The sequence below is a fragment of the Entelurus aequoreus genome, linkage group LG06 (assembly GCF_033978785.1).
Source record: "Entelurus aequoreus isolate RoL-2023_Sb linkage group LG06, RoL_Eaeq_v1.1, whole genome shotgun sequence".
Taxonomy (NCBI): domain Eukaryota; kingdom Metazoa; phylum Chordata; class Actinopteri; order Syngnathiformes; family Syngnathidae; genus Entelurus; species Entelurus aequoreus.
Genome location: NC_084736.1, coordinates 64,193,723 through 64,208,135, shown reverse-complemented (window position 1 = coordinate 64,208,135; position 14,413 = coordinate 64,193,723). Strand labels below are relative to the sequence as shown.

The following is a 14,413-nucleotide window of genomic DNA, read 5'->3' as shown; positions in this document are numbered from 1 at the left end:
GACACGGATGGAGACCTCCTACGACCCTCTGCTTGCTCCCAATGGACTACTGTAGACTCTCACATGATTACGAATAATGCAATAAGTGTAACCACTTGGCATCCATTGCCACCAGCCCCCCAGAAGGGTGGTCCCCCACATCTGCCATCCCTTCCTAAGGTTTCTTCTTTTTCTCATTTTGGGCTTTTGAGATTTTCCTTGCCCGGGTTGAGGGTTCAGATCAGGGGATGTCGTTGTGGTTTGTCCTGCCTTTTGAGGCACTTGTGATTAAGGGCTATATAAATAAACTTTGACTGATAGACTGACTTTGCTTAGAAACTTAGAAGCGGATCCACGGACTTACTTTAGCCGCGCTAGAGAGCCACCTCCGTCTGGATTCTACATTGCATTGATGACGTGTTTGTTGCAAGTTGTAGCTCTCAATTTTGCAGGACACAGATCAACTGTGGCATCAACATTATCATCCAAATCTCTATCGTAAGCCATCCATCCATCCATCCATTTTCTACCGCTTGTCCCTTTTGGGGTGGCGGGGGGTGCTGGAGCCTATCTCAGCTGCATTCGGGCGGAAGGCGGTGTACACCCTGGACAAGTCGCCACCTCATCACAGGGCCAACACAGATAAACAGACAACATTCACACTCACATTCACACACTCGGGCCAATTTAGTGTTGCCAACGATAATAATTTATAGTGTACATTGCTAGTATCACGCAACCCTACAGATAATTATTTATTACCCCAAACTGCTGAGGAACTTGCATGTCCTTTATGTCATTTGAGCACCCACAAAGCCCTCAGGCTAACCTTCAGGACAGAAGGATTTTGGCACAAAAATCAGTGGAGCCATAAATCACACTTCTCTCTGCACATATCCTCAAACTGTGGAATGGGGAGATGTCGAGGAGACCTCTGCCCTCATTTTTCAAACGGTTTGTCCCACTGCTTTGTTCAGACTTTGACTGGACTGTTTAAATGCCTCGTGATATCTGCGAGGACAAACAAGCAAACCCACCGGCCTGGTAGGAAGGATAAGGAATGAAGGGGAAATGGAGGCCATTCTTCTCCTTGGGTGACTGCAATTGTGTTGGAATACAAGCACCTGTCAGCTCGCAACAATGACCTCAGAGGCCAACAGACAGGATGCAAGACGTCAAAGGACAGTTTTTTGTTCTAAATAACATATCCAATCAGTCCTTTATTTACTTCTGGATGAATCATAGAAATCTCAGCTAAATATCTGCATGACGATGTTCCAGTATTCATTAAAAAACACCGCAAAGGTCATCCAATTACCCTGTCTTGAAATGCTTCTGTTCTTTTTTGTCACCTTCATTTGTACTCTTGGGCACCAATACATTTTCTGAGATTGAAAAAAAAAGCCCAAGAATCTGTGTGCCCTTCAGTTACTTTCCAAAAAGCTAGAGCAGAGGAAAGCAGGTAACAGCATAAGTCAACACAAACACACAAATAGCCCGATAAGACACCATGGAAACACTGCTACCTGTATTCATTATCTGGTTCAGGTAGCTTGCTTTGTCTATTTTGAAACTCTGCACTATGTGTGTGTGTCTTACCTCTCTGTCCTTTAGCTTCATGGCAAGAACAAGCTGGTTGCGATGGTTGGTCAGAGCTTCACGATAGTTTCCCTTGGAGAAGAATGCCGAGCCTAAATTCCCATGAGCACGGCATTCCCCTGTTTGGTCACCTGGGGATGAAACAGATTCATTATCCTCAATGTGATTACAAAGCAAGTTAGGAATTAGCTATCAATATTCAACCGTGGTTAACTATACATCTGTACACCCTTAAAAGGAAAATAAATTGATGTTGCATTTTCTCCACAGAAGAGTGGCTTCCATGACAGGGAGTGTTAATCTCACATCTTGCAGGTTTGAAAATAATAAGCCTTACTCAGACATGTGATTTGAACTTAATGAAACAGACTGAAAATAAGCTGGAGATCTGGGGGTACATAGAGAGTACAAACAATGTTTATTCTATTAGCTAACTTCATTTATCTGAATAGCCATCTGTGATTTGTAGCATGAAATAACAAATATCTTGCAGTCGTGTTGTTTATGTTTCAAAATGATTCAACTATTCAATGTCAAAATATAAACAGTAGAAATAATGAACAAAATGTCAGCTACGTCTTGTTCTAAAACAGCAATGAAAATTAAATTTAGCATTTCGACAGGCTATACTGTAGCAAAAGTCATCACATGTCTGCCACAATCATGTGTGTTCTTAAATGTGTATTCCACGTCTCCCATGTCGAGAGCAGTTTTGATTTGGGCTTACATGGTAAACAACTAAAATGAATATTTTGGGTATTGTTTTATCCAGACGCATACATTTGTCCAAATGTGGCAAAGTAGACGCTTAGTGGGTTTCCTGGACGTCGTCTACATCGCTAAAAGAAAAATATAAGGAAGATAATTCCTCTGCCATCTTCCACTAGTTTGTTTTAATACCGTATTTTTCGGAGTATAAGTCGCTCCGGAGTATAAGTCGCACCTGACGAAAATGCATAATAAAGAAGGAAAAAAACATATATAAGTCGCACTGGAGTATAAGTCACATTTTTTGGGGACATTTATTTGATAAAAATCCAACACCAAGAATAGACATTTGAAAGGCAATTTAAAATAAATAAAGAATAGTGAACAACAGGCTGAATAAGTGTACGTTATATGAGGCATAAAAAACCAACTGAGAACGTGCCTGGTATGTTAACGTAACATATTATGGTGAGCAGTGGCGTGCAGTCACTAGAGGCAGGGGAGGCGGGGCCTCACCTGCCATCATGAAAAGAAAAAAAAAAGAAAAAGAAAAAAAAATTAATTAAATTGTTATATGTATCCAGTGATTATACTAAAGTTATTTTCCATTTAACTTCACCAGTTTTAGACGGTGCGGTGATCAGCAGCCAGTTGAGGCACTTGTGCCTCACCATGGATTGCGACTCGGCTAACTGCTGGCCTGCTGTGCAGTGAGACCGTGTTTCTATATGAATTATATTATACATTTCCATAGTTTAGTTAGCTGAGGTATATAATGTACAGTGTATTTTGTCGACAACTGTGTGTGTGTAACGTATTTTTAGTGCTGAGCGATCATAAATCTGCTGCGGAGACACACTGTGTGAGGCTCGTATCATAACCCCTCCTTCTGGTGCCAAGCACCTCCGCCGCAGAATGCACTGACCGACGGGAGCGCCGCGGCCACACCAACCAAAGCCCACACCCAAACCCTCCACGTGCAAGACCGAATCCACCCAAAAAAAGTCACTTAACAAGAAGCCAAAAAGTGCAAAAACAACAATGCTCGCGCTGCACGAGCCGCGAACGACCGCAGGGACACAACATTAGGTACACCTGCACTGCAGGTTCATATGTTTTTAAATTTGACTGTGATGATGCAGTCGTGCCTCACCAGACATTAACCTCACCGCACGCCACTGATGGTAAGAGTCATTTAAATAACTATAACATATAGAACATGCTATACGTTTACCAAACAATTTGTCACTCCTAATCGCTAAATCCCATGAAATCTTATACGTCTAGTCTCTTACGTGAATGAGCTAAATAATATTATTTTATATTTTACGGTAATGTGTTAATAATTTCACACATAAGTCGCTCCTGAGTATAAGTCGCACCCCCGGCCAAACTGTGAAAAAAACTGTGACTTATAGTCCGAAAAATACGGTATACAAATCGCCCGCTTGAATATTCCCTCTTCTCTTCTCCGACTCTCTCGTCGTCATTTGGGATGTCTGTTTGTGATTTCCCTTCCTGGTTTTGATGACCCGCCCTATCTTGCCTGTGATTGGCCTGTCCGTAATGTTTTGCCCTAATCTTAACCAATCGTGACTCATCATAGTAAACTAACCAACCAATCATAGATTTTCCTAAACGTAAACAAACCAATCTTCATTTATGTTTCCCGTATATTTTGTCCCCTGCCCGTGGAGTTGCTACGCTACGTAACTTCGAATTTTTAAGTTAATAATTTTTTATAGAAAACCGTAGTTGTTGGCAGTTATGGCAAAGAGACGGATCAAGATTTTAACACACATTGTAGATCGAAAAAAAAACCGAACAATATGTTTTAATATTTTTACAGAGATAAAAAAGACCGATTTCTGACTATAGACAGAAAAATTACATGCCTGCTACTGTAGACCACAATGAAGTGTTTTAAATGGAGACCCCTTTAAAACAAATTGAACATTCCAGTTGTAATTGATTGAATGCCTTGAGAATTAACATGGATTGTATCATTAAAGCAGTTTTGAGAACTATCTTGACAGAGCATCATAGCGCCACAATTGTCCAACTGTCTGTATAAGAGTGAGGTGAAAAAAAGGTGCATTAAACCCACCATGGGCGACTGGCTGGTTGGCGGGCGAGAGCAATGTAGTTTACTCTTTTAGTTGACACTGATTTGATTTCCCCTGACTGGATGTCCATTAAATTGTGTCCATTTAGTTACCCTTTTTACGCTGAGGTAACGTCCAAACAGATTGTCTCTTCTTCTCTTTCCTTGACGCCCTCATGAAACAAAATGTCTGGTAGCAAATTAGCCAAATACTGTGAATGCAAATGTATAATGCCTTTAAATATTCACATTCATCCGGATCGTTGTACTCTCAGAGCATAGACTCCATCTCTAGTCTGTTAGATTGAACTGACGAAGCCTGCTCGGATGAGAGCCGAAACATCTTCCAAGACATTCTGAACAGTCCAGTTGCCATCAGCTCAATGCCCTGAGAAACATAATGGTAGTTTTCTAGTTGTCCCTAATTACCCATTGGTTAAATGAGTTCATTTCAATCAACGTATCTTAAAACAAACACTAATGACATTTATCATTTGACGATCAAAAGTGTGTTCCCTCCTTCGACGTCCTACCCACGTACCTAAGGTTTTGGCCACCTCCAGGTCTTGCTGCATGTAGCCAGTGCTCTTCTCGGTGTTGCCCAGGGACCATTGGGCGCTGCTGAGAGCCGAGAAGACAGAGCCACGTAACTTGAGGCTGCACGTGCCGATCTTCAAAGCTGCTTCCAGAACTACAACGGAGGCTGTGTGGTGGCCCGCTGTCAGCAGCTCCTGGCCAATCACAGACACCACCACAAAAGGACTCTTGTCCAGCTTCATCTTTTGTAGCTGTTGATAGGTGGGTTCTAGAGACTCTGTGCAGGAGGGACAGAAGTGAGACAGGGATTAGAAGCGGACTGTAAAAAGTACCAAAATAAAACCTTGTGCTGACATCCTGAGTGATGACAATATCTGGCTGGAACTACTGCTACTTTTTTTTGAATGCCATGGCAAACTGCTGCCTGAATTCAAATCCTTCAATGTTGACTTTTGGGTGGTACACTTTGTAGCATTACTAAATTACAGCTAGCTCTGACACTTAAAGAATAACGGCAGCACTAATTGCACTAGTGTTGTCCCGATACCAATATTTTGGTACAGGTACCAAAATTATTTCGATACTTTTCGGTACTTTTCTAAATAAAGGGGACCACAAGAAATTGCATTATTGGCTTTATTTGGACAAAAAATCTTACGGTCCTTTAAACATACACTACCGTTCAAAAGTTTGGGGTCACATTGAAATGTCCTTATTTTTGAAGGAAAAGCACTGTACTTTTCAATGAAGATAAAGAAATACACTCTATACATTGCTAATGTGGTAAATGACTGTTCTAGCTGCAAATGTCTGGTTTTTGGTGCAATATCTACATAGGTGTATAGAGGCCCATTTCCAGCAACTATCACTCCAGTGTTCTAATGGTACAATGTGTTTGCTCATTGGCTCAGAAGGCTAATTGATTATTACAAAACCCTTGTGTAATCATATTCACACATCTAAAAACAGTTTAGCTCGTTACAGAAGCTACAAAACTGACCTTCCTTTGAGCAGATTGAGTTTCTGGAGCATCACATTTGTGGGGTCAATTAAACGCTCGAAATGGCCAGAAAAAGAGAACTTTCATCTGAAACTCAACAGTCTCTTCTTGTTCTTAGAAATGAAGGCTATTCCACAAAATTGTTTGGTTGACCCCAAACTTTTGAACGGTAGTGTATATTTCTTATTGCAAGTTTGTCCTTAAATAAAATAGTGAACATACAAGCCATAGTATATATCTGATAGTATATATCTGTATCATGAATCAATTTAAGTGGACCCCGACTTAAACAAGTTGAAAAACTTATTCGGGTGTTACCATATAGTGGTCAATTGTACGGAATATGTACCTCACTGTGCAACCTACTAATAAAAGTCTCAATCAATCAATCAAAGACAACTTGTTTTTTATTAGTAAGTAAACAAACAAAGGTTCCTAATTTAGTCTGCTGACATATGCAGTAACATATTCTGTCATTTATCATTCTATTATTTTGTCGAAATTATTAAGGACAAGTGGTAGAAAATGAATTATTAATCTACTTGTTCATTTACTGTCAATATCTGCTTACTTTCTCTTTTAACATGTTCTATCTACACTTCTGTTAAAATGTAATAATCACTTATTCTTCTTTTGTTATATACTTTACATTAGTTTTGGATGACACCACAAATTTGGGTATCAATCCGATACCAAGTCGTTACAGGATCATACATTGGTCATATTCAAAGTCCTCATGTGTCCAGGGACATATTTCCCGAGTTTATAAACATAGTATAAATTTAAAAAAAAACGAAAGAAGATGTTGTGATGCCAAAAAATATCGATGTAATCATAGTAGTAAAGACTATATACGCCCCTGTACTTGGTATCATTACAGTGGATGTCAGGTGTAGATCTACCAATGGTGTTTGTTTACATTTTGACGCCGGTGAGCTACGGTGTGCAGTGAAGCATGTTTAGCTATTCCTCGTCCTGCAGGGATGATACTTGTAAGAAACGTACTTTATTTGTCGCCGTGGAGGCGAGGATTAGTGATTTAGAAGTAGCTAAAACACTGCCAACTGGGGCTGGACTTTAGCCACTAGCTAGATGGACATGTTTTAAAGCACCTCTTCCGGTGGGCGTTTCAGTGTTATAACTTCAGCTTTATCGTTAGTTTTTAAAACCAAAATGTTTCCGTTCTCCCTTTTCTGTCTACACACTGTGTCTGCTTGTAAGTACTCCGTGATTGTGTGCCGCCGAACATGCTCGTAAAGCAGCAATGACATGACGTGACGACGGGGGCGGCGGACCGGTACTTTTCAGAGGCGGTATAGTATCGAATATGATTCATTAGTATCGTGGTACTATACTAATACCGGTATACCGTACAACCCTAAATTGCACATGTTTAAAAAACTGCAGTCAACAGTTTTCCAATTGCTAATCACAAAGTGAAGACGTAGTCCTCAAAGGACCTGAGCTACTAAAGCTTTGTGTGTATTAAAACAAGTGCAACCTTGATAACGCACGCAAAGCTGATCTACTAAGCTTTTCGTCTCTTAAATGAGCAAAATAGGGAGCCCAATCCAGCATGTATGTCTTTAAGTACAGTATACACAGCTCTTACAGTATGCTGATTATCAGAACATCTACAATACTGGGAGGAGGAGATGCAACTATAATCATTTAGTGCTCACACTGTGATTCATCAAGACTGAGATTGTTCTGCTGCCACTGTTTTCTGTCTATATTTAGTAAGTCTATAAAGTATGTGCAAACTGGCACAGTCACGCAAAAGGCTGTGAGAAAGGAGAAGATGATAGAGAGGGAATCTTCCACCCGTGTGCATTTCAAAATATTTGGGTGTTCCACAACAACAGCACACCATGTTGGACTGTTGGAGCATATGATGTCATGAATGTGGAGTGTTTTCAGGGTGACAGCTGGTAAAACACACACAAACCTAGTTTAAATGGGACGGTCTGCACCACTTTTGTACTTTTAAAAAAAATTGTACACTGTCTTAGTAGATCACTCACAATACGCCCACTAATACTACACCAGCTTTTATTTTATTTTGCGCCAGCCGTTTAGAACTTGTTATTTGGGTCTTAATAGATCAGGCCCCTCGTGTACTGTACGTGGGGCTTCTGGAGAGAATACAGAAGGAAAAGAGAAAGTAGAAACTAATTCATTTTGTACAAAAGTGGGAGAGGCATAGCAATGCAGAGTAGAGACACACAAGGTGACCTTTTGAAGGGGCTGAAAATGCACACAATGACATAAATCAATGGACGGCCGCATGGGAGTCAGGATTCACAGCCCCTTCAGATCGCATGCCCTCTGGCAGACACCGGCATCGAACAACTGGTCATTCGGGCTTGGGTGGAACACAGTTTTTGTTCCTATTGATGTTTTTGTGCGTGTCCAATACATCTGCATTCATGTGCATCTGGAGGACAATTAATTCTCATGATCCTATTTTTGTATATCACACCGCATTTAACCACAATGGCTTCTCCAGAAATGCTTCACTCACCACATTTATAATCTGAACTCTCTCTCTACTTCCAAAAAACACCTTTTTAAATGACCTTATTCCACCTGACAATACAAATTGCAATATTGTGAAAAATATTTATATTTTTAGATTAGTATATAATGCATCATCCTTCTTACACAATACTTCAGTAGCTATGTACACATGGACATATTTAATTGGATTAAAAGCCTAACATACTTAATGTAAACATGCCATGTTGAATATTCTGACCCGATCACACTCGTTCGGATCGAAATTTCATTCCGATCGAGACGGGTGGTTTATGCCAGTGTGAGATACAGTCTGGTGAGCCGTGGGAGATGATGTCTGTGGAAGTCACTTTCCAGTGGGTCTTCCAGACTACCAAGCATCTCCCTGCGAGCCCGTTTCATGGTTTAATACGGTTTTATTTTTCACTCAAAGTCTGTGTGTTGCTTTCCAGCAATTGTCTTTTGTGGGTGTGATAGGCACGCTCTCGCTCTCACGCCAGCTCCCACTACCTCTCCTCCCCGGCTGCTGCTTAAACAGAGCGACAGGTGATTAGATAATAAGGCCCACCTGGGCCATGTACGCACCTGTCGCTGACTTCGAGGCCGGTCCCGGCACACCCCGCTTCGCTGCAGGCCCGCAGGCCACGCCCCCCTCCACAATGTAATTTCACATAGTTTGTAGTTTCATAAATAAAAATAGAATACTCGAAGAGAACCAATATGGATACAGAGCTAATGTTTCAACTTCAACGGCTTTAATTGAAATTACAGAAGAAATTACCAATGCAATAGATAGTAAAAAATGTGCAGCAGCAGTGTTCATGGATCTAACTAAAGCATTTGACACTTTTAATCACAATATTTTAATCAAAAAACTAGAACGATATGGCATCAGAGGGTTAGTCTTAAACTGGATAAGTAGTTATCTAACGAACAGGAAACAATACGTGAAGCTAGGTGAACACACGTCTACAACGCTAAATATATCCTGTGGTGTACCTCAGGGATCAATACTAGGACCTAAATTATTCAATCTCTATATAAATGACATTTGTAAAGTTACAAAAGATTTAAAGTTAGTACTATTTGCGGATGATACAACAGCGTTTTGTTCAGGAGGGAACACACAGAAGTTAATACAAATAATAACAGAAGAAATTAACAAATTAAAAAGATGGTTTGACAAAAACAGACTATCGTTGAATCTCGGTAAAACTAAAATAATGCTATTTGGTAACAGTAGAAGAGAAAGTCAAACACAAATACAAATAGACGGAAAAGAAATTGAAAGAGTAAATGAAACCAAATTTCTAGGTATAATGATTGATGATAAATTGAACTGGAAATCTCACGTAAAAAATATACAACATAAAGTAGCAAGAAACACGTCAATAATGAATAAAGCAAAACATGTTCTAGACAAAAAATCACTTCATATTCTCTACTGCTCACTAGTGTTACCATATCTGAATTACTGTGTAGAAATATGAGGAAATAATTACAAAAGTACACTTCATTCATTAACGGTGTTACAAAAAAGATCAGTTAGAATAATACATAATGTTGGAAATAGAGAACATACAAATCCTTTATTTATTGAATCAAAGATACTGAAATTCTACGACATAGTGAATTTGCAAACAGCTAAAATGATACACAAAGCAAACTATAACCTGCTACCCAAGAATATACAACAATTCTTCTAAAAAAAAGAGGAGAAATATAATCTTAGAGAAAAATGTAATTTAAAACATTTGTACGCACGTACAACACTTAACACCTTCAGTATATCAGTATGTGGAATTCAATTATGGAATGGATTAAGCAAAGCAATCAAACAATGTACTAATATGATCCACTTCAAGAAACTCTTTAAACTTAAAGTGTTTACAAAGTACAAAGAAGAAGAACCATGATAAACATTCTGAATTCATTTAATTCATCCATTCTTTCACTCTCAAAATAATCTTTCTTATCTCATCATATGAAATGTAACTTACTTCACCAATTATTATGTATCTATTTATTTTTATTGTGATTACTTATGGAGTACATTGTGAATAAATTGAGAACAGGAAGTGAACAAAAAAGTTTAGCAACTGTTATGTAAAAGAAAAGGGGTAGGATTAAATAAGCTTTGCTTCTTCCTACTCCTTTTCGAACATGTTGAAAAGAGGAACTGGAAATTGTGATGTATCATGTTGTATGCTTGCATGTTTGAAATAAACTCAAACTCAAACATAATTGGGTTAAAAATGTTTTTTTGCAATCCAGTAATTATAATCCGCAAATTGTGTGCCGTTGTTGAGTGTCTGTGCTGTCTAGAGCTTGGCAGAGTAACCGTGTAATACTCTTCCACATCAGTAGGTGGCAGCAGGTAGCTAATTGCTTTGTCGTGATCACAATATGCGGACGACAGCAGGTCAAAAGGTATTTAATGCCTCAACCAAAAATAAACAGAAGGCGAGTGCCGCTAATAAAAGGCATTGAAGCTTAGGGAAGGCTATGCAGAATGAAACTAAAACTGAACTGGCTACAAAGTAAACAAAAACAGAATGCTGGACGACAGCAAAAATTTACAGCGCGTGGAGCAGAGAAGGCGTTCACAAAGTACATCCGAACATGACATGACAATCAAATATGTCCCCACAAAGAAGGATAGCAACAAATTAAATATTTTTGATTGCTAAAACAAAGCAGGTGTGGGGAATAACGCTCAGGGAAGAAATGAAACTGCTACGGGAAAATACCAACAAAACAGGAAAAGCCACCAAAACACAAGAACTAAAACACTACACACAGGAAAACACAAAAAAACTCTAAATAAGTTGCGCCGTGATGTGACAGGTCGTGACAGTACACCTACTTTGAGACAAGAGACATAGTGATGCATGCTTAGTTATGGTTTGAAGTCATATCCAACACTTACGAGAACAACGTTTTACTGTCAATATCGGCTGCTGAGTTTAATTTTTAATGTTTTCTGCTGGTGGTGTGCCTCCGCATTTTTTCAATGAAAAAAATGTGCCTTGGCTCAAAAAAGATGGAAAAACACTGGTTTATGCCGACAGTGATTTGGATTGTAGCGCATGAAAACACGTCTTCCGAAATTCGGGTTGGAATTATTCTTACTGCGCATAACTTTATTGGTGGAGGAGACGAAATGTAATAGTCTGGTTGAGTTTGTTGATTTAAAACGAGACTATGAATAGACGATAAAAAAAGGGATCCAGTTTTATTAATGAGCTGATTTATTCATGACTTTACAGCTACTTCAAGTCCTGACTTCTAGCCTCAGACACACAAACAGAATGTCGTAACACGAAGACGTGCGGCAACGTATACATATCGCAACATGAATGGCACAGAACAGCTACATTTTAAAAACAGAGGTAAAACAAAATGAGTGAACAGAGGGAAAAAGTGGTAAGTAAATACCGTGATAATGTCGGACAAGCAGAAATGCACAAAGCCATGTTTGTTTACTGCTTCTTCGGCACCTGCAGTCAGCGAACTCATCTAAAAGATTGCGCCACAGCACAAACAATAACACACCTTTCGGTTAATGTTATGTTCTGCGCATGTCAAAGTGAAGTCTTGGGGAATTGTGAGGAATACTAGCTCCTGTGACGTCACGCTACTTCCGGTACAGGCAAGGCTTTTTTTAATCAGCGAGCAAAAGTTGCGAACTTTATCGTCGATTTTCTCTATTAAATCCTTTCAGCAAAAATATGGCAATATCGCGAAATGATCAAGTATGACACATAGAATGGATCTGCTATTCCCGTTTAAATAAAAAAAAATCATTTCAGTAGGCCTTTAAGGTGTGATGCATGAAAATGCATGTCATAATCAGAGAATTGTTTTGAGGGTCCGTGTGCACAGTAACATTCTAATCCGAATGATGATCAGATTAAAAAAATGTATGCGTGGCTAATGTTTCCCACACATTAATTTGCTGTGGACCACCACAAATTTGCCGGCAGCTGTCCGGTCTCGCTCATAAACACATTATAACGCACTGATTTTCTAACGGTTCGCGTGTGTTAAAACACATGCAAACTTGATAGCACACGCAAAGCTGATCAACGATATTGCTGCGCAGAGGATTGAGCAAAATAAGAAGTGCAATCCATTTAGAGGGGCTGTCTTCATAAATATGCAGACAATAGGACTGATAGAAACACATTTTGTTGTTTGTGTCTGCTGGTGTTTTTTTTTGATGGCATTCGAAATATATTTGTGGAATATATCTCTTATATGAAAAAAAGTATTGCAATATGCACTTTCTTGCGTTTGGATCATTCACTGCAGAGCGCACCGTCACTGTGTTAAAAATAGGTTCTGTTGTCGAGATTGCGATTCTCTTTAGCAGAAAAGGTGTTACACATTGTAGATGTGTGCAGCTTGTTTAACGTTGCCAAACCCCACGAGATGGAGAGCATAATAACAAGATGTGGAGGGAAATTAGGGTTTCCATGGGCACATGATAAAAGTAAGGCAAGACAAAGCAAGTTTATGGAGCACAATTCGTACAAGGGGCATAATTGTAATTAAAATCATAAAATAAAGTCAACATAACAAAATCATGATTAAAATTAAAATGTAAGACTGTTAAAAACAGTTGTCATATGCACAATTAAATAAAAGTGTTTTCATCCTGGATTTGAACATTGCCAACATTGAGGCCTGTCTCAAATCTTTAGGAAAACTAATCCAGAGTTTAGGAGCATAAAACTAAAATGCAGTCTCGCCATGTTTGGTCCTGACTCTGAGCACCAGCAGGAGACCACTCCTTAAGGTTCTCAGAATCTGAGGTGGTTCATATGGTTCTAACATGTCAGAGATGTACTTGACCCAAGACCATGAAAAGACTTGTACACAAGCAGAGCTGTTTTAAAGTCTATTCTCTGAGCAGCAGGAAGCCAGGGCAGTGACCTAAGCACTGGACTAATATGGTCATATTTCCTGTTACTAGTCTGGACTCGAGCAGCAGCATTCTGGATGTACTGCAGCTGCTTTACAGCTTGTTTAGAGAGCACGGTGAGAAGGCCATTACAGTAGTCTAACCTGCTGGTGACCAAGGCATGGATTAGTCTATCTAAGACCCCTTCTACACTAAGGTTATCCAGGGTAAATCCCACCTAACCTTATCCTTGTCCACACACACACAATGGTCGTTAATGGCGCAACCCGACCTAGTACGCATGCGCGGAAAATGTGCAGGTCATAGTCACCTCCAGTGTTGCTTTGTGTGCAAGTTCTTAAATGTAACTTATCTGAACAATATCCAGTGTTGTGGTATTTCAATTAACTGGAATCCAGTGTGCTGTGGGGCCCTATTGTAGTGAATCACACCTGAGTTAATTAAGTAATCAAATCTTTATCGAACATGTAAAAGTATACAATGTGACAAAGAACATCAATCTAGGGATCTAGATATCTGGTCACGACACAACTCACTCTTTTGCCTTCACCTTCATTGGCCATTCGTTTTTGGTGACTTTATATACTCTGGACCTAGACGTTGAGTCCGCGACATACATGGCGGACAATAACTGATACAGTCTGCTTTGCCAATCCAAAAGTATTCACCATTTTCCGTAGTCTTCTCTCGACGGTAGGTAATACAAAGCACACGCTACCTTTTTATCACATCCAAGGGAGGAAGGGACAAAGTTTTTCGGTAAGTAGAATCACAGCTGACCTAGACATTCGAAAGTTCTCTTGCCGTCTGAGATGTGTTGTATCCGAATTAGCTGCAATCGCACGTTTCCTTCACTTAAGGTATTCATGTGTGATTTCCACAAGCGTCTGTACATATAGAAGAAGGAGAAACACGGGCATGTCTGGATGACTCGCTTCTATCTTTCCAGTGGTGAGCTCCGGTTGTTACGAAGCTGGCTGTGGCGCGTTCTTTCTGACGTCACTTCCTGTGTGGGGCGCGGTCTTTCTGACTTCACTTCCTC

At 39.7% G+C, this 14,413-nt stretch overlaps 1 protein-coding gene across 3 annotated transcripts in view; it reads right to left on the bottom strand.

Moving 5' to 3' along the window:
- Positions 1-14,413, bottom strand: part of LOC133652447 (tetratricopeptide repeat protein 28-like) — a 605,917-nt gene that overhangs the window by 204,719 nt on the left and 386,785 nt on the right. For all 3 annotated transcript variants that reach the window (XM_062051209.1, XM_062051210.1, XM_062051211.1), the window contains 2 exons: positions 4,932-5,204; positions 1,579-1,709 (listed from right to left, as the gene is read on the bottom strand). In XM_062051209.1, coding sequence (XP_061907193.1) covers positions 1,579-1,709; positions 4,932-5,204 — 404 coding nt within the window. The remainder of the gene's footprint in view (positions 1-1,578; positions 1,710-4,931; positions 5,205-14,413) is intronic.